General features: G+C 38.1%; 1 protein-coding gene across 1 annotated transcript in view; it reads right to left on the bottom strand.

Moving 5' to 3' along the window:
- ARHGAP15 (Rho GTPase activating protein 15) overlaps positions 1-20,527 on the bottom strand; it is a 473,358-nt gene that overhangs the window by 177,336 nt on the left and 275,495 nt on the right. The window contains exons 10-11 of the mRNA XM_063429376.1: positions 15,002-15,124; positions 5,658-5,756 (exon numbers count right to left, since the gene is read on the bottom strand). Coding sequence (XP_063285446.1) covers positions 5,658-5,756; positions 15,002-15,124 — 222 coding nt within the window. The remainder of the gene's footprint in view (positions 1-5,657; positions 5,757-15,001; positions 15,125-20,527) is intronic.

The raw sequence follows: 20,527 nt of genomic DNA, 5'->3' as shown, positions 1-20,527 counted from the left end.
CATATATATAGTTCAGGATGGTGCACGGCACTATGCCACCTGGTGGCCATGTTGCACTTAGCGTACAGTAACTTCATACCCCTGCATATTGAAATGTCATTTATAGCACATAATTTTGCTTAAATGACGGGTATGTGCATCGGGTATCAAGCACTATTTCTAAAGTCTTACATGGGAGATATACAACGGTATATGTTAAACTCTGTATTTGTCATTTGATCTCTGGATCTGCTTGAAGGAGTCAGAGACCTAGACAAAGTCAAGCGTATTGTGTCTCCTTCCATTGGTAAGGGCACGATACGTTACAAATCAAATGTGTCATTACTCAGATACATACGGCACTCATTCCACAAATACATAAAGGTATGCCGGGTACAACGGTACCGAGCAGACATCTTCTATACTACCACAACCTATTCCCACATGCGTTACAGTCTCCACACACCAAGCTTAGACTGACTTGGCTCATTGGATCCTACAGTATGGAGATGTACCAGTACAATTCTTACGTCATCAAGGTACTGGTAGGTGCCTATAGTGTATGCAACCAATACGATCGTGGGGGATTTTTCAGCAGTGGCATGTCAGTACGAACTCATATGTACCCAATGCCTTCCATTGTCATTTAACATCTGGGTTAGGCCTTCCCCTTAGCAGAATCTCAAACTACTGCAGAACACCAAACATACATTGTTCATACAGGTATTTGCTCCCGGTTCCTTAAACACTGATTAAGTATAAAGATTAATTCCATAGAGACGAGTGGGTATGGCCACCTAGGCATTTCTACCAGGCACCTTATGCCTTAGAGATAGAGGTCCTGCCAACACCCATCCTCCACGAAAGAGGTAATAGCGCCCATGGGCCAAATCATAGCTAGACGCCTCGCATGTTGCATAGCAAGGGAATCACTCATCACACCCCCTCCACAGTTCATATACTCATCCTTTCTAAGCCCACATCCAGCAGATCACCCACTCGCACCAACCATAGATAGAGCCGACCCAGCCACTTGGCAACTAGTAGGGACTCACCTGTCACCAGTCTAACGAATTGTTTCGCCACTTCGGCACTAGTTAAACAACTGTATACACCCTCAATAGGAACTTGGGATTCCTACATATATATATATATTTCAGTACGTCCCAAGTTCCAGAAGAAGGAGATGACATTCCTATTCCAAGTACTACAACTAGGACTGCCACCCCTACAAAAAAGAGGATTCCGGCAGTCCATCTTCAATTACATCGTGGACCATCCCACGAATCACAGCCGAATTACGCAAGGCAACATACCCTTTACACCTACTGCCCGCAAAGTAGAACTATGAAGGCTAATGCAAGCCAATACTAACAAATCAGACACGGGGGCAAGCATAAGTGGTACGAGCAATGCCAACCAGTATACCAGGATCGCCTCTATAGTAACATCCATGAGGCAGATAACCGATAGACTAGAGTGACTGAAAGCTCGTGGCTGTCCCCTCGTGACACCAGAAACCACTCACATCGATATTCTGGGCCCTCCCCATTCCCAACCGGTAATTCTAACACGCCCATCTTCATAGGCCCTCAAGTCATTACCCCAACCATATGGTACCGACAGACCCCAAAGGACATCATGGAGGGCATGAACGTTAATCTCGTACCGCGTATCATCGCCTCCCAGGATGGCACAGTACACCGCTCATACACCTAAGGCGGCATCTCAGTTGTCATTGGAGGCCAGAGACACAAGACTGGAAAGATTATTCATCAGTATGGTTATGGCCTTCCTGGTCTTGTGTCAGTACAGACACTACTGCATTCCACATGTCTCAACCTATATTCCGGGCAAATTGGGTCCTGTACATCTACCCTCAGGTCAGTTGACTAAGCAGGTATATAGTATATTTAGTCATCGCATTTCGGCACCTCTATCAGGTTCCCCGTGTAGACCATACAATGATCATATGTTACGCTGATGGTTACTGTTCAATATCAGTATGACCATATTTCAATTGTGGCTACGTTGTCATGACCAGTAACTTTCAACTGACCTACAACTTACAATAAACCACCAACCCTACCCAATTAAATTCCACTAAGACTTATGTTACCTCCCAGTACCACTGGAACTACATTGGGCCTCTCTCAACCTCTTATGCATAGTCCTCACACAAAGCCATCTATGGCCCTTTGGCAACGTAATTCAGTTAACCTTAGGGGACAAATACATCTTATTTTGCAACCCCTCATTTGGGCACTAAGTTCACATATCAGCCGGATAGGAATGTATGCATAAAGTGCAGCTATCTCACAGCTTTCTACCTGTAATACAACACGTCTTACAGTATTATACTTCTGCTATATCTGGCACTGTCCACATACGACCACACAGTAGCTCTCCTCACGACCCTTGCTACACGGACTACTCCTGGCCAAACGTACAGAAGGTAATAATTCCCTCATAACCACGTTCTCCTTACCTCTCATTGTACTTCTTCAGTCTAGCATATTGTCAATTTACAACGCTTGCAACATGCCACATACATTATGATTCATCCTGAGTTATGTGGGTCATTTAAGTTTTCCGGGGCCATCCTTACTACCCAGCCGCTATTGGAATTACATAGTCAATTCCAGACTGGACTATTCCCACATCACCGCTGCATATTAGACCAGTTCATATACATCATATTATACTGTCCTTCCCACTTTTCTGGCTAATTGACTGCTCGGGCAACCAAGGTACAAGTTACCGCATTAGCCATGCACGGGCAATACCTATCGTAGGGCCTTACCCAGCATCTAGGCTTTTAAGTAATTCCAGCTTACAGGGGCAACCATGAAATTAGCATACCACGGCCAAAGTCATTCACAACCACACTCGACATACGTTGCAAATGACTCACCATATGGCTACCACTATAACATACTGGCAGCCCCTCATTTGGGCTAGTACATACACCATAGGAGTTACAATTTTGACATAAGTTTGCAATTTTGCCATAACCTACCACAGCAGGCCTCTACACGTGGCCCTCACTAGACCATCACTCTCACGTTACATACGACCCACTGCGAGCAATCCACTATGACTGAATGCTCACCCACAGGGGGCAATTACATATGACCATGGTCACGTTAGACCACTTAAATCCTCCCTATACGACCCTTTCTCGGTATTTACAACTACAGTCACAGACACTTACGTGATCTCCAATATTAGTTCCTGCTGGTAAACTGGGAATGTCCCACATACTTCATACATATTTCAGGTTCTTCTAGTGGAAGGACGCTCAGCGGGAACTCACCAGGCACAATATATTTAGGTGTCTCTTCCCTATACATATATATATATGTCTTTAACTAGGGTCATCTACACATGTAGTCACCCCGATGCAGCGGCTTACACAGGGCTTGCTGCAATCTCAGGGGACAGTTGGCTATGGGGTTAGGTGGCCGGGGTAGAAAGCAGATCGAAAGGTTCCTTAAAGAACTCTGCACGCCTATCCATCGTAGCCACAGCAGCAACATGGGGTCAGTTATGGGCAAGCAGACTGTTTCAAGGTCTCTGACAATTTGTCAATTGGCCACGTCATAAACAAGTCCGGTCTAGTATCCCTTATTATGAATTCATCAGACGACTAACATAGGGGAAGCCTGTCACCAATTTTATCTGGTATGTTACCACGGACCAGGCATTTACATTACAGCTGATGACCAGTTATCTAGTCTTCAGGTTCAGGAGGTCCCTAACAACTACCTCACCAATAGCCATGATTGCTCCCCAGCTACAAGAATACCCATGGAATAAAAGAGTTGCTAAGTCACAGCAGGAATCCACATAGTTGGCCCTCAAAGAATACGCACGTTGGGGGGCTTTCGCCACTTTTGCCAAATCAAAATAAATGTCACACAACACTATTAAGTTATATCTCCCAGGCATTAAACACAGCATGTTCTCAGTTACAAACACCATTCTCAAAGCCGCCATATACTTGGCTTTTATGGTTTCCCACGACCAGAGAACTTACCATCACAGGGCAACACGATTCCAAGCATTGCCTACTGTGTTCTAACCTGTACAAATACAGGATCACTGCGTATTAACTTACCATCAACTAAGACCAGCCAGAGGGGTCACGAGGTACTTATTCAGTACTACCCCACCAACGACGCATACTGCAGCCGACACAGGAATTAAGGAATGCATTTGTGATATGTCATCGTAATACGCTAACTCCATGTCTTGTTTTTTGTAATAAACATCTTGGATTACACTATATTGGTATTAATTTTTGCCCACTTATTTACAGGCCTACCACACACGTTGGTTTCGGCACACCTCTACTGACTTTATTATTGTGATAAGTATACTCACTAGCTATTTCACACTATACTGAAATGGCCCCGAACACAAATTGGAAGGTGGGGCCTGAAGTTGTGGGAGGGGCTATGTCCCTTTAAAAGGGACTCTCCCTCCTACCTAACTTACCTACTCTTCCAGACGTACTTTTGGCCCATCCTCCTCTCCCTCTATTCAGTACTATTCAAGGTAGGCCCACTTATTTACAGGCCTACTACACACGTCGGTTTCGGCACACCTCTACTGACTTTTTTATTATTGTGATAAGTATACTCACTAGCTATTTTATACTATACTGAAATGGCTCAGAACACACACACACACACACACACACACACACACATATATATATATATATATATATATATATATATATATATAGTTTGTTTGTTTGCTTCTTTCCTTCACCTGTATAATATGAAATAATATTAAATAATATGTAGAAAATATATGTTTCATTGTTCTTTTCAAAAATGTTTTCCAGCTGTGGGGGACCTGCTGGCAGAGCTGTGGAAAGCTGATCCAGCCATGTGATTGTGATGTCACATGGCCCGGAAGGGCTGGATCTGCTCTTGGGGCACTGCTTGGGTTGTCAGGCAGTCCCCCCGACCAGGATCATTGTGGGCAGTGATCACATGGACATGATATGCCATCTTGCAGTGTTAAAGCCCACATTTTTTCAGGATGGCATTGCACATCCGCCATCCTTATGGGGTTAAAATATGCTTATTTGCTTATTTTTCTTTTTAACTTGGTGGACTGTAATTAAAGGATGATTATATATATATATTTCTTGCCAAGTCCATTAGATACCTATGCAAATGCAATGTGCGTATGCAGTTAAATCTGTCTGTCTATTACCTATTTTATATACACACATGCACTTTTATTTACTTATTAAAAATCCACACAATATATTCTAATTACAAATGTCCATTTTATATCATTTTATAAGAAAGTCGTTCTTTTATTTCTATGCTTCATTAACATTAAACAACATTTTGTACTCTTTAAATACATGCTCTTTCTCCCTTATAGTTCTTTCACAGTGATATGTAATCTTGTTTATTAACAAAAATTATCATTAGTTATTAATAATATGCTGACAGAGTTTCATTTTCTCAACATCACCCCATTTACTTAGAGTTTTAAAAACAGCTAATGACGAAAATATATATATATATATATTTTTCAAAGTTGTTTCCATAATTTATAAATCTTCATTATTTTCACACGTATGTTGCTGCTTTGAAAAAACAGCTAGATGTGTCATAGAACAGGAAGACATCTCATTAAAAGGTACTCACCCCTTTTTTCAACAGCTTCAATACACAATTTAACAAAATGTGGTACAGTTGTATTTTCACGTTTGCAGAGGGTCTCCAAATGACAACCAAATACTTGATCTACAAAACAAGATACAGTCATTTAATAAAAAATATATTTTGGTTGGAATAAGTAGACAGCAAGTTGAGAAGACTTGAGAGAACGTTTCCAAAATTTGAATGGAAAAAAATGGTAATATTTTCTACACAACTCAATTTAAGGTTTTACAGTTTTGACATTGCCGTTTTCTTTTTTTACATTTTGCCATTTATTTCTTACCTACCACCAGTCACTGTTTACTGAGTATACCACTTAATTATTTTCCATGCATTACAAATAGATATTTGCAGATGAGATACATTTTTAATACTAGATTTTTAAATTCCTTATTTATTAAAAAAAAGTATTTGAACAAAGTGTGTGAACTTTCTAACGAAAGTATAAGCATAGTAGAAAAGAAATGTATTATTTAACAACGGACACTCTTATGTTACAAAATGTATTCCTTTCCGTACGTCTGGATAAAGATACAAATAAAAACTATGAGAATGAAATGAGCAGCCAAAAAGTCAGTAGATGTATTTGATTAGTGTTGCTCAGGTAAAATATCTTTACTCACTAACACTATTATTGAAGGAGCTGGCATATCAGACTGACCTGACCCACAAGAGACTTCCAGAATCTAATCTCTAATCTTCTGTTTAGACTGCCCATTCTGCTATATTATCCCAATCCCTCTTTGGAGCTGCAACATTCCTTTCAGACTGTATTAACTCACCTAACATTATCATCAACAGGCACAATTTCGTACCCTGATATAATTTGTGTCCAGCTTGTATATTTTCTGTTAAAGCGGCACTGTCATTCTCACCAAAGGAACAGCTTAAGTCAGCTCCATTTCCTATGTACTCACCCTTCTCCGTGACACAGGAAATGGAGTTGACTTAAGCTCTTCCTTGTGTCAGAGATAGTCAGACGTAGGAAAAATACATAAGACGAAGTAGTCCCTACTTTGTCTTATGTTTTACAGAAAACTAGAATGGAAATAAAGAAAAGAAGAACAGATTCTGAGAGAGAAGGAGTAGAGGAAACAATAGGAGGAAGGTAAGTTCAGCATGACAGTCTAGTGTTCAATCCACGCACAAGGATTTTCCTCCAAGTCAATCACTGTCAATGGATACAGTTGGATTCTGCAGAACCATGCTGAATGCGTCAGAAAATTCCAGGTAGGTCAAATCTACTGAGACACCCTGATATGTACTGCTACTCACTTATTCACACAAGGCAATAAAGTTTGATATGATACGTCTTTCACCAAACCATCTGATTATGTTCTTGTAAACAATCTTTGTGTATCTTTAATACCCCCTCAAAAATGTCTCCATTGTAAACATTAAACTCACATTTCTTTAATTTCCTCTCTGAGTTTTTTACCCCTCTTAAAATATGAACACAATATCTACAGAAAATATATTTCATTTACTGAACCATTCTGAGAAGCCTACCTGTATGTATATTCCATCTTCCTTGTACTAGTGAGTTGGTTAATTTCTCTTGTTAATGTACTAATTATGCATAAACACCTCTTGCTTGCATGTCAAGATGTGGCAATACACGCTAATTAAACTAATATAAATCTCAGACACATCAGTGGCATTTATTCTTGTGGTGTGTCTAAATTAATGTTGTTCAATAAATCGTGTGTAGGTGAGAATCTGGTATATTCTGTTTTCTTTCTAATTTTAGCCCTATGACTTCCTGCATGAAAGATGTATAAATCTGCTATGTTTTTCCACCTGCTAATTATGTAATCGTATTTAAATAATGTATTGCAGTTTCGCATGAAATTATTTTTGCTGTAGTACTTTGGTTGGCATGTTGATCATCTAAAAATATAGCAGTGCATCAGGTGAGATCTCACCAATTTCCGATGAGTTTATTCACGTTCATTTCTCTTCGCCATATTTTGACAAATTAAAGAAAAGTGACTGTAATGTTAATTGCATTAGTTTCTATAAATATGTCAAATCATTTTAAGCAGCTATTGAATGCAAGTAGAACAGGGAGTGATATGTTTTCAAAGGGTTAGATCCTAAATGATACCATCATTCTCACCAAACAAGTTAATTCTTAGCATTCTAAAAATCTAATGGGTTCATATTAGACGGATCTGATTAATCAAAGCAAGGAATAAAGACAGAAAAATAGCTTCAATCTGCTCAATAGCCTGACGTGATGATTGTCTGATAAAATAAAGTTCTGTAATAATTATTTGATAATGGAGTAATGTTAGACACAATTAGACAGGAATTGTAAAGTTCTGATCTCATGATATTTTGTTTTGTGAATTAATGGTTTTTATATTGTTAGCTCATTATGAAATGAAACCGTATGTACTATAACTTTTGAGTGGGCAGCCAGTGTTACTTAAAATGTTCTATTCTAAGTGAATATCACGTTTGATTTGGCCAAATGTGTTCCACCACCTTCCCTATTCTGTTTACTTGTATGCTATTTTTCTTTTTATTTAAATCTCTCTTGGTTGTCTGTTGTTCTTTGACTAAAATCATTTTTCCCACTAGCCTTTTCTCTTATATTTCTCTCTAACTACCTCAAATATCTCAATCACTGCTCAACTGATTTTCCAACCCTCTTCCTGTATATATATTACATTTTAGTTTTTCTATTTTATCCTAACCTTACTGTTTTATCAGGAATCTGCTAACTTTTCCCTTACTCATTTTACTTTCTTTGTCCTCCCCATTTCCTTACCTGCAGATTCATTCCACACCTTCTCGTCCTACTGGTCTCTTTTATTTGACTTCCGATTTTACTTTTTTTTTAAATTCTTTATTTTTGTGGTGCATTGAATGGGTTCATACTCTCGTAATGCCACAACAGCAGTAACAAGAAAGGTGGAGAACATAGTTTTACATACATATGGCATAGATGATTACTGCACACATTTTTATAATAATGAGCATAGTTACAGGCTTATCTTCCGTGTCTAGAGTATATGCAAAAGTGTGTCACCGTTAGTGAACTAGACATAAAGGTATATGCTTGTGGTACATGTTAGATACTGAAGAGATATATTTGGACATACTAAGCTATGCAATTCTATGAGTTGTCTAGTTTAATGACGTTTAAGATTATATTAGATGTTATGTCACATAGGTGCAATACCTGAGTTACGCTATGCATTTTAAAGTAGTAAGGTATGCAGACGCTAGTATGCTCATTCGTATTCTGCGCTTGTAGTGGTAATTATACATTAAACAATCTCGCTTAAGAATGCAGGGAATAATAGATTTCTAAAGACATGCTAATTAAGCTGACAAGGTTAGTGCTCAGGGTTACAGAACGATTTATAAGTCAGCTTAGGAATAGGTATACCACCGTCCACCAGGGAGCTGCTCCCCCAATCGATATTGGCACAGGGGTCTAGAAGGTGAGAGAGCTGGAGGCAGAATAAAATGTCCCTCTGGAAGTGAGTGAAAGGTAGCCCTTCAGCCACCACGCTGTCGCTGTGCCAGGGTGCCCGGCTCGTTGCCAGACGCCGGGTGCCGCGCAAGATCTCCACCACTCGCATACCGCCATAAGGGATCCCCTCCACGGCGGAGGTAGAGGTGAGTGTTCTTCTGCTTCCCCTTTTGAAGCGTTATAGGTTGCGGGCTGCCGATGTGTCTGTAGTTTGCCTTGTGTTCCTGCCCTGAGGGTGAAGAAAGCGCTGGGTCCTCGCGTGGGGTCTCTGTGCGTTCAGTCGCGGTGGAGGTGAGTATGTAGTTGAGGTCTGAGGGTGCAGGCGGATGGCTGGTCAGGAGCCTATTCCAGTGAGTGTTATCTTCCCCTGCTCTGCTGTGTCGCCTCTGATCCTCACTACCTAGTGCACGAGGCAGTCAGTCGGCCGCCATCTTAGGGTGCCATGTCCAGGCCGCGATTCTCCGCAGGATGGGTAAGTGTGGTGAGGCGGAGCAGTGGTTTGCCATGGGGACCGGGATGACCCCCGCCGGTCCAAGGGGGGGGGACGGGGCAGCGGAGCGCCGACCAGAGAACTGGGAGAGCGGCCGTCTCACCCCAGCTCAAGCCTTCCTAGGCCGCAGACCTCCATCAGGTTACTTTGAATCCGGATCGGAACTTGAGGGGTATCCCCGTGTTCAGCGTCAGCTAGTGAGTCCTGTGGGTCCAAAGTTAGGGCTGTAGCTGTGATCGGATCGCCGTTAGCACCGATGTTCCGGTTCTGGTGCAGGAGCTCAGACGACATGCGTCTGATCCGGTCGGCGGTCAGGCCCCGCCCTCCCGATTTTACTTTTAATGAATGGGCCATCGCATTTCAAATTCCCCATTCCTATTAATGTTGACCAACACCTCCAAATATAATGACAGGGGAATGTTAAATCCTCTTACCACTAAGAAAGTCAAAAACCTATAAAGGAAATGTGTCAGGGAGACCCAAACCATGACCCGATAACTCTGGAGCAAAGCATGCCACAATAACACCATAGTACAGTGTCAGAATGATGATTAATACATCATACTCAAAGACTGAGCAAGTGTATATTCTCCTTTGAATAAAGCATATGTGGAAAATAAAATAGTTAAGTTCCTACCTCATACAATACCACCTAACAGTAGGTGAGCAGGAGGATTGTTTAATTTGCTTTTTCTAAAAATGTATTCTAATAATAATAATAATTAATATTATTATTTATATTAATCACTTTATGCTGCAATGTTTAGCTTTCATGTCTGTGGTTGGAAATATTAGCAAACCCCATGGACAACCTTGCAAAGTGTGCCCACTCAATCACAAGGCAGGGGAAGGTATAGAGTCACTTATATTTATATTATGGAGCCCAATGAACCATTTACCATATCAGTAAGTGAATTAGCCCATCAGCTCACCACATACGGAATGACATAAGAAAGGATATTTAACTAGCCCCCTCATTGCTACAACAGAGTTCTAGGGAACAAGTGCCATATAACTATGATCTACTTTGCTCTGGTTTTCTGGAAGCCCTGAGTCTTCCAGCATTATGGCATTTAGTTAGTTCATCTATTTAGATATAGACTGCCTGTGCCATAAATTACTGTAGCACTTCACTCCTCTGTGCCGCAACAATAACAGAGTTATTGGCAATGCTAAACAAGATGGCACATGGTGAGTTACTTAGCATTTTTTACTGGATTTACTGACCCTTCCCCAGTTTAGACTATCTCAGGAAACTCAATAAAGAAAAGATTGGTCAATTCTGAAGCAATTACTGTAGACACCAATGCAATATGTACAGCAACTGTTTAAAACTTCACCTGTTTGCACCTAAAACTTTCTCAGTTTTTCCTTCATAAATTTGGTATTATGTATGGAGAGCATTAATTTGGCCTCTGGAAAATTTCCAAATCCAGGTCATTTGATTGATTTCTACATGATTGTTTCACTTTTAGCTCTCTGTCATAACAGAAGCAATAACTGCATGCACAGTAACTCTGTAAAGAGGTTTTCAATAACTGCATTTCCACAACACACCCAGAATTCCGTGCAAAATATGCAAATAATCTCAAGCTGCGCAGTTTGCTATTTGGAACTCAGCTTGTTTCTTAAAAGCACAGGAAATGATCTTATGAAACCATTGTCTAAACAACTCTGTAGCTAAGAGAATCACTAGAAAATGTGGCCATTTAACAATACTGTTTGTGCTCATTATCATATTTACATTGCATTCTGGGTGCCTTTAGGAAGCATGGTCTTTCAAATGTGCTGTGTATAAGGTAAATATATTTTCTTTGCTGTGTAATATACAGGCAATGGTATTTTAATAGTTAGTAATAAAAAAATGCATATTTCTGTATTTCTACTAGTTTACTTGTAAATACAACAATTATTTAAGCTACTAACATATAGATCTAAGAACGATATCTTAGCTACAGCTCTATGTTTTTTTTTTTTCTTCATTATATTTGTTTTTCTTTAAAGGTTATTGACTTGATTGCAAACACCCCACATTTTGCTGTGTAATAATATGGCACAGACGTAGAAGTTACTGTAAATAGCAAACATTCATCTTCATGACTAATTGTGCCTTAGAACTAAAATGATGTATCAATCTATTTACTGCTGTTGCTAATTACTGTCATCGCAGCTAATTAGACAGACAGCTCTAGGTTGTAGTATCAACAATATGTAAGGTTGATTTCTACACAATATTTGCATATTAATTCCAAAAATGTTCATATATAGTGAAGGACCACAATGCTAGTTTTATAATGGCTATATGATAAAGTTAAACTCTCCTTAAGCATATATTTCCAAAATTGGAAATTGTGGATTCTTGTGGAGAAAATTACCCTCAAGAGATTAATTGGAATAGTAGGTAAATGTAACAGTTTTTCCAATTTTGATATTTTTGCATAGAATTTCCATTTTTTTTGAATCATCAATTATTTTGAATAGATTACTAATCCACTACAGATCTAATTCCTACAATGTCAGAGGACTGAGTGTCTTACTTACATATCCTCGTGACCATCAAAATGTTAACATGTATAACTTTTAAAAATATGCTTGATTATTCTTTAACAAAAATAGATACTCCTTTAGTGACTAGGTTGTGCAATTAATTAGTTTTCTTTATAATTCTTCCACGGAATTTTTATATTTATAGCTGGGAAATATATCTATTTTATACCTTATAATAAAATGTTACATTACAATCTCCCATATAAATCAGCATCCATGATATGCTTTTTACAAATATTCTAAATTTTCTCATGAAATCATATTCTGTTGGACTTCTGAAAGCTATTGTTCATCATTAAAATATTTATATAGATTCTAATGAAATGTAATTCATTAGCATCACTTACAATTCCCATGCAAAACCATTATTTCACAAGACTACGTTTCAACAAGGTTGCATTTTATGCCCATATTCAGCTTGATCGTTCATTTTGTTCATTTTGTCAGCTGTTATCAATTTAAAGTCAATGAAATTCCCACACTGTTCACTCAAACATATAAATGTAATACATTGGGGCATCTGTAAATGCTGTTTTCTGAGAAGGCTGCAAAAGAATGAAAACAGAATAATGCTTTGGCTATGTGGCTTCACTAGAAGACTCACAAAACACCAAAACACGTTCCATAGGATCAAAATCAAACTACACTCAGGATTGAGACTCTACTGTGAATTTATGGCAGACGTGTAATTTTGGGGACCAGTATTACAGATATTATGGAACTGGAGCAAGTGATGTGTGATGGGCTCCAAAAATAAAACCAACAGCCATTGGACATAGAATTGAATTCTTTTAGGAGCGAAAGGCATAGCAATTACTATGCCATAAGTGCAGTAAACCCATACTCTGCTGAGAGAATCCAGCCCATAGTAGTTAAAAAGTCTAAACTTATATGCACAAGGAATACATAGTAACATAGTTACTTAGTAACATAGCTGAAAAGATACTTGCGTCCATCAAGTTCAGCCTTCCTTACATATGTTTTTGCTGTTGATCCAAAAGAAGGCAAAAAACCTAGTGTAAAGCGCTTCCAATTTTGCAACAAACTAGGAAAAAATTCCTTCTTGACCCCAAAATAGCAGTCAGATGTCTCCTTGGATCAAGCAGCTATTACTCCACTAATTAGAAAGTATATACCTGTATGTTATGTTTTTGCAAGTATGTATCCAATTGCAGTTTAAACATCTGTATGGACTCTGATAAAACCACTGATAAAATGCAACAAGGGATATGATAGCATTATACTGTGAGACAGCAAGCCTCAACTGACAGTTCATAAAGTTATAAAGGTCATGGTAATGGTTAGAATTAGGGTCAATGTATTATTTTAGGGGAGCTTTGCAAGCAGGTCAGTATTTAGAAAGGGGGCAAATGTCATTATGCAACTGGCACCGCATCAAAGCTTGCATTTGTCATTGTAGTTGAATATTGGATCGTTATCAATGTTGGATCATTATTGGAAACTTCAGCCAAGGAAAAATCTAAAGAGTGAAGGAATTTTTGTGTTACAGTTTACTGTAGTGACACAGACCATGTAAATTGATCATATATATGTATGTTCTATAAACAGTGAATTGAACCCACTTGTGAACCCACATGCTGGAAAAGACAAAGCGTGTCTGGTTTCTATAACTGTAAAGATTGTGCAGTGATCGATATTAAACTTTCTAGCTTGTCATAAATTATTTTAAAATCTTTAACTTTGAAGTACTAATTCCCTCCTGGTCATATAACCCTACATTTATGGACAAATAAATGCATATATTTTGCATATCTACACAACCTCTATATAAATTATTAAGGGCAAACGCTTATAGGTATATATTTTTTTTATTTATATATTTCCTAAATTATTTTTGCTTACCATTTTTTATACTCAGACTTTTTGTACATAGTTACATACATATAAGGCATCAAAAGAAAGCCAAAATAATTTATTAAAAAGCAAAATGATGATAGAGAAACAATGATGGGGCAAACATAACAAAGTTGCATCAGTCACAAATGCAAAGATATTAGGAAAAGCAGAAAAAAAAGGTTGTTTTGTGAGAACTGAACACAATTCTGCAATAAATAGGAAGATAATATGGGCTCTATGAGTTAATTTCAATTTACATTGTTTTTAAAGTCAAAATGAAGGTTGACTCATGCACATGAGTGGGAGGGAAGGGGTTAGCTTTAGAGTCCCATGTTTCTATATATCAGGAAGTATAACTTTACTGAGAGGGTAGTGGATGCATGGAATAGTCTTCCAGCTAAAGTGGTAGAGGTTAACACAGTAAAGGAGTTTAAGCATGCGTGGGATAGGCATAAGGCTATCCTAACTATAAGATAAGGCCAGGGACTAATGAAAGTATTTAGAAAATTGGGCAGACTAGATGGGCTGAATGGTTCTTATCTGCCATCACATTCTATGTTTCTATGTTTCCTGTAACCAAGTGGTTAGCTTTAGAGATTTGAGATCTAGATAGAACATACAGAACAAAATAGCAGAGGTTACAAAAAGTCATACATTTTACATTACATTTTTTCTAAGTGGATTCCTGCCACAACGCATGGTCTAGTACAGGAGTAGGCAATATTTGGTACTCCAGGCGTTGTAGACTACACCTCCCTTAACGAATTGCCAGCATTGTGGCAGTTAAAGCATTATGGGGGATGTATTCCACAACATCTGGGGTACTAACGGTTGCCTACCCCTGGATGGACCCCACAGAAATAGTGTAGATAGCCTAGATAAATCAGAAAGATGAATCTTGCATAATTTCTACACCATACCATTTTTTGCTGATTATCAAATATATACCTTTAATAAGTCCTTTTTCTTGTAGAGTTTTCAGGGATGGTCTACGAGAAATAAACTTCTTTAATCTTGTCCTCACTCGATTTCTGTCACAGGTGTCTGACGCACTGTAGTTTAATTTAAATACTGCAAACAAACAAAATTTCATTTATTAGAATAATGTGTTTCATTAAAGATTAAATAACAGCTGTAGGATATTACCTCCATTGTTCCGTAGTAATTACTTGTTGAACAGAGTGATTATGCAGTGCAGTTTGCATGCAAAGTACCTGGCTTTATTTTGACAAGGATACACATATTTAGATTACGATTAAACATATCAAGGACAGCCTGTACCAAGAAATAAAACCATTGACAAACATGCAACTATTTTATCTGGGAACTATATTGTTCAAACTTTGTGTTTGTAATTACCTCAAATATCTCCACTCACATTCCCCTATGGCCCCGCAATAGCATTCATTCTACAGAGAAACTGATTTCACTGCCAGGGCTGAAATTATTATTGTATAAACAGTACCTCTGCATAGAAGCAGAGAAACACATTGTAGACTTCATGGAGAAATTGCTATTCAGTAAGCAAAGTCAATCCTTACACGACTAGCAGAATCCAGACCTTTATTTTGATATCTCTATAGAACGGCTAGTTACAACCATTTTTCCTCCTTCCAAACTCTATATTAAATATTTGAAAGCCAAACTACATGACTAGGAGAAATAGAAACTTGCAATGCCTTTTATAGTACAGATAGTGCACAAGCAATAGTCCACAAGCAAATAAAAGCTTAACACCAAGGCAGCATTTTTAGGAAGCTATATTCAGAGATATGCTATTGTGCTCCTTGTGAATAACTAGCATTTTATATTCATTTTGTTACATATGCTATATTTGTGTTTAAAGCTTAAAAATGCTAAATGTAATTTTTGTAACCCCCAAAAAAAACCCCCTTTTTGGTTAGCATCTGTATAAGGAATCTATTTTAACAAAACTGAATGGTCAACAAACTTTTGAAGAATTTCCCCCTACTTTTTTTTTCAGAAATCAGTAAAATTGCTTGATTTAATTGAATAACAGGCAGATGGTTTAATTAGAAGATCATGTACAACAGATAGTAATTTGTTTATATTGGACAAGTGAAAAGAGGTATCAACGCAGGTGTCACTTATAGGTTTAAGCAGAAGTGAGGCTCAATCTTCGCTCATCCATCCTGAGACCAGATATTAACATACATGATGTCAATGAAAGGCTAAATGAACTAAAGGCAGCTATCTCGCTACTACGTTTGCCTCCAAGATCCTTGAGATAGTTGTGTACCTGAGATTGACTAATTTCCTCAAATCCAACACTCTGCTTAACCCGTTTCAGTCTGGATTCTGCATGAGTAACTCTGTCGAAACTGCTCTGACCAAAGTATCCAATTATTAAATTGTTGCAAAATGTAGTGGTCACTATTCTATCCTAATTTTTGACATTGTTGATTATCACCACCTTTTTATCATTCTCCGTAATCTTGGTTTACAAGATACTGCTCTCTCCTGGTGTTCCTCCCACCTCTTTCAGAGTTTCTTTCTCTGGCTGTTCTCCACAAACCCGCTCTCTTGGTGTTCCGCAAGGTTCTGTCCTTGGTCCCCTACTGTTCTCGATCTGTGTATATTGTATGTTCTCCCCTAATTTTACATCACTGAGGAATATGATGGCGCTTTAGAAATTCCAGTAATAAATAAATACACTGCCTCCATTGGTAAAGGCTTCCAACATAATTTCTATGTGGATGACATGTAAATCTATCTGTACTCCCAACCTCTTGCCATCCCTCTTAACTCATGTGTCTGACTGCCTATCTGCTATTTCTAACTATACAACTGCTAATTTCCTTAAACCTAACCTGTCTAAAACAGAACTTATTGTCTTTCCTACCTCAGGTATTGCTCCTCCTGGGTCTCCCTCACTCCAAGTTAACGGCACTATCACCAGCTTTACCTCACAGGTACAATGTCTAGGTCTTCTCTTTGACACCAACCTTTCCTTCACTTCTCATGTCCAGTCGTTTGACAAATCCTGCTACTTTCATCTCAATAACATAGTGCTCATCTGCCCCTCTTTAACTCCAGACGCTGCTAAGGTGCTGGTCTATACCTATATCCTCTCTCGCCTTGACTACTGAAATCCGATTCTCAGTTGCCTTACATGCTCCCAACTTGCCCCATTATAGTCTATCATGAGGCTCATCTTCCTTTCCGACCGCATTTTCCAGGCCTCCCCCTTCTGTCAGTCCCTAAATTAGCTCCTTATAAGATATAGAGCTTAATTTAAAATTCAGGTACTTGCTTACAAAGTTCTACATAACACTGCAACCTACCTAATCTCCCTAATACACAACAGTCTCCATTCCTTCAAAAAAATTATTGAAAAAGCACTTCTTCTGAAAAGCATATCAATTAAACTGTTAATAGCTTTTCCTCCCTGAACCTTCCTCTGCTGCAACTGTCAACCAAACAAAACACTAAGCCCTCAGTGAAAACTATTCTAGCAACATGTAAGCTAGAGGAAGTAGGGGTAGGCTGTAAGCTGTAGGTCCAAGGCCACTAAAAACGGCCCCAGCTGACAGAAGGGAGCACAATGTATCTATTGATACATGGGTTTCCAAATGTAAGCAAATAACTATATGTGCCTTTTTTCTGTAGACTTTTCTATGGTGCCTCAAAAGTAAGACACCTGGAAAAAATATCTGTAAGGAGTGTCTTACCTGGTTTGGATCTTAAGGGGAGAAAAAATGTATTCAGGAGTGAAATATCCCCATAGAATAGCACATTGTTCACAATGTATTGCCCTGAATATATACATATACATATTTATTTATTTAAAATAAAATATTGTATATAGAATCTTTCATTTTATAGTAATCAATTACTACAGTGCAACTAGTCTAACTTAACTCATTAAAGTTAAACTTAACTCATTAATTTCCTGAGAGACAAGATGAAATATATCTTAACTGTACCAAGTTGCTTTTCATTTACACTAGCCAATTATTTCCTTGGTGTCATGGGGATGTTTATATTTGAAGCTTTGGATATATGACTTTATAATCCAAACTTCTAACGCAGTATGTGCCTTACTGCTATCATGGGAGCTCAACTAGCCAAATTGTTCATTTAAAGTAAATAAAAGATAACCAATTAAGTTAAGTAAACTCTAAACACATGCCTTTAATAATAACAGCAAACTTTGCTTCTCATTTCACTACTGATTTTAACAGGACCGTTTTCTTTTTTCCCATAACACCAGATGACCCCACACATACTTTCATAAACTTGTAATCACATAAAAAGGATGCTTTTTACTGGAAAATACATAACTTACTAATCCATTACTTTATAAAAAAAATATCTTTCCAGTTAAAATGACCACATGGTCACAGGAGATAGGCCTGACATTTTTTTTATCGTTCTAAATTTACAGGGAATCCTTAATATTTGCTTGTCACATAATCATTATAAATAATTTTTATGCAACATATAATACTGACATTATGAAAGAGATGGCCTGACAAACAAATTTAAATTTTGGAGCTGGTACATTCTGATTGTCTTTGATGACATTTAATCGATGTTAAAGACAAAGCATTATTTGGGACTTTAAGTTGTTCATGACAAAATAATCAAATGGCTAGGCGACCTTCAGGGCTCATCAAGAGGCTTAGAAATACATAAGAAACACTCAAGGAAACAAACAGAATGTGTATATTTTTTAAATACATTTTTGTTTAAAATTTTCTTGTAATTGAGTATAGATATTCTTGTCATGGAATTTATTGTTGACAATATAAATGATTCCTGCTGAATAGGAAGGTGGCATATTTGGCAAAATTTTGAGTGATGTTTAGATTGGACAAGCCTACATCAAAAAGATGTGAGGACATAAAACGGGTCTGATTTTCACACAATGCACATGGCTCTCAGAGGGTATGACATACACTCCATTCCCCATCTTTTGAATACTCAGATTGTCTTTTTTGTCAGGTTCCCAGAGACAGACACTTGGATCCTTTTTAACACTCACGTGCCAGGGAAAGACTGTGTGGTATGCGTGGAGGCTTGTGGGCTAGTCCATTGTCCAGAGACTATGGGTCTCTTTGATTTGGACTTGAATGAACCTCAGGCCATGGTCCCAGGTCATGTGTACATATATAAATTCTGCCCTGGCAAGTAGACATTTACCTCTAGTTAGTGTGCCACTGATCCGGAAGGCTTGCAATGGCGAGTAAGTTTTTCATTTTTCTAATAATGTAGGACTTGAGATTTTGTGTCCTGCTGAGGTTATCTACTACAATTTGATTTCATGTCTTATATTTAGGACAATAAACTGTGTGTGACTGAGCCATAGTTAAACTATATTAAGTGTTCATTTGGGTGTGCAATAAACTCCTGTTTAATTTTGCTAGCTGCAGGAAGTCACCTCCATTGCTCTATCAGAGGTTTTAAGGTCAGTTTAAACAAGATCCCTGCCTTCCAATGCAAATAAATAAAAGACCAAAGAGTAGACTGCATTGTCTGTCTCTGTTTAAGTGAGTATTATAGTTCCATGTAAAGTATCTGCATCGGTGTCTTTGGAAATGGGGGGAATAGCTGCTACTAGTCTAAAGTGATTTTGATGAAAAACCGCCTGCTAGGAAGGTATTGTTTTTGGACGGACACTGCGACTATGATTCTAGGTGGTAAGAAGTGATGAACAGCTTTCCTCTTTGTGTCATGAAGAGGCTAGCACAGGTGTGGGTACAGGTGCAAACCAATCCCTCTACTAGAGAAGAAAATATTAACCCATCAATTAGGCAGGTAGCCTTCAGGTAAAATCTGGCAAGTAGACAGGGAAGTTGATTTAATGAATTGTGCATTTAATAAGATTTTTACAAAGAGGATATTAACCAAAAATTGAGATCCATATTTGATTCGATCCAGCCTGAGTGACTTAATTGCCTTTGGCACCATGATACTTCCAATAGCTCATTGCTGTATGATTGTTTATACATACTGTGTTGTACACTGTCAGATTATCACCACTTTCTGAAATAATTTGGTGAATTTCACATATTACAGGTTACACATTTAACCAGTTATAAGAATTTGGTAGGACAATTAGTAGCCTGATCATGCTACTTGCCCCCAGCAAGAGAGGATTTAATGACCAATATTGATAAGATTTTCCAAACATATTTTGGTAGTATTACATTCTCTCCTTTTAAGATATGGTTTTGAAACTGCAACCCCAGAAGGATTTGCTTGTTTTTATATTTTTTTACTCTAATCAATGACACAGTCACTTCTATATTCTCTCATTCTAAATACTAATTGTAATAAATGTTATGTTTTATATCAAGTTCATCAGCTAACTTATGTTGGTAATCTTAAATATTTCAGATGTCTCAATCCCTTTTTCCCATTGATGGGTTTTGTACTGTGGCATATTTAGCTCAGCTGTCTTAGATATAAATTAAGAACCGAGTTTGGAAAAAAAACTTGGAGAAAAGG

Source organism: Pelobates fuscus, chromosome 8 (assembly GCF_036172605.1).
Source record: "Pelobates fuscus isolate aPelFus1 chromosome 8, aPelFus1.pri, whole genome shotgun sequence".
NCBI lineage: Eukaryota > Metazoa > Chordata > Amphibia > Anura > Pelobatidae > Pelobates > Pelobates fuscus.
The sequence above is the reverse complement of the archived record's forward strand: the minus strand, read 5'-3'. Positions and strand labels throughout refer to the sequence as shown.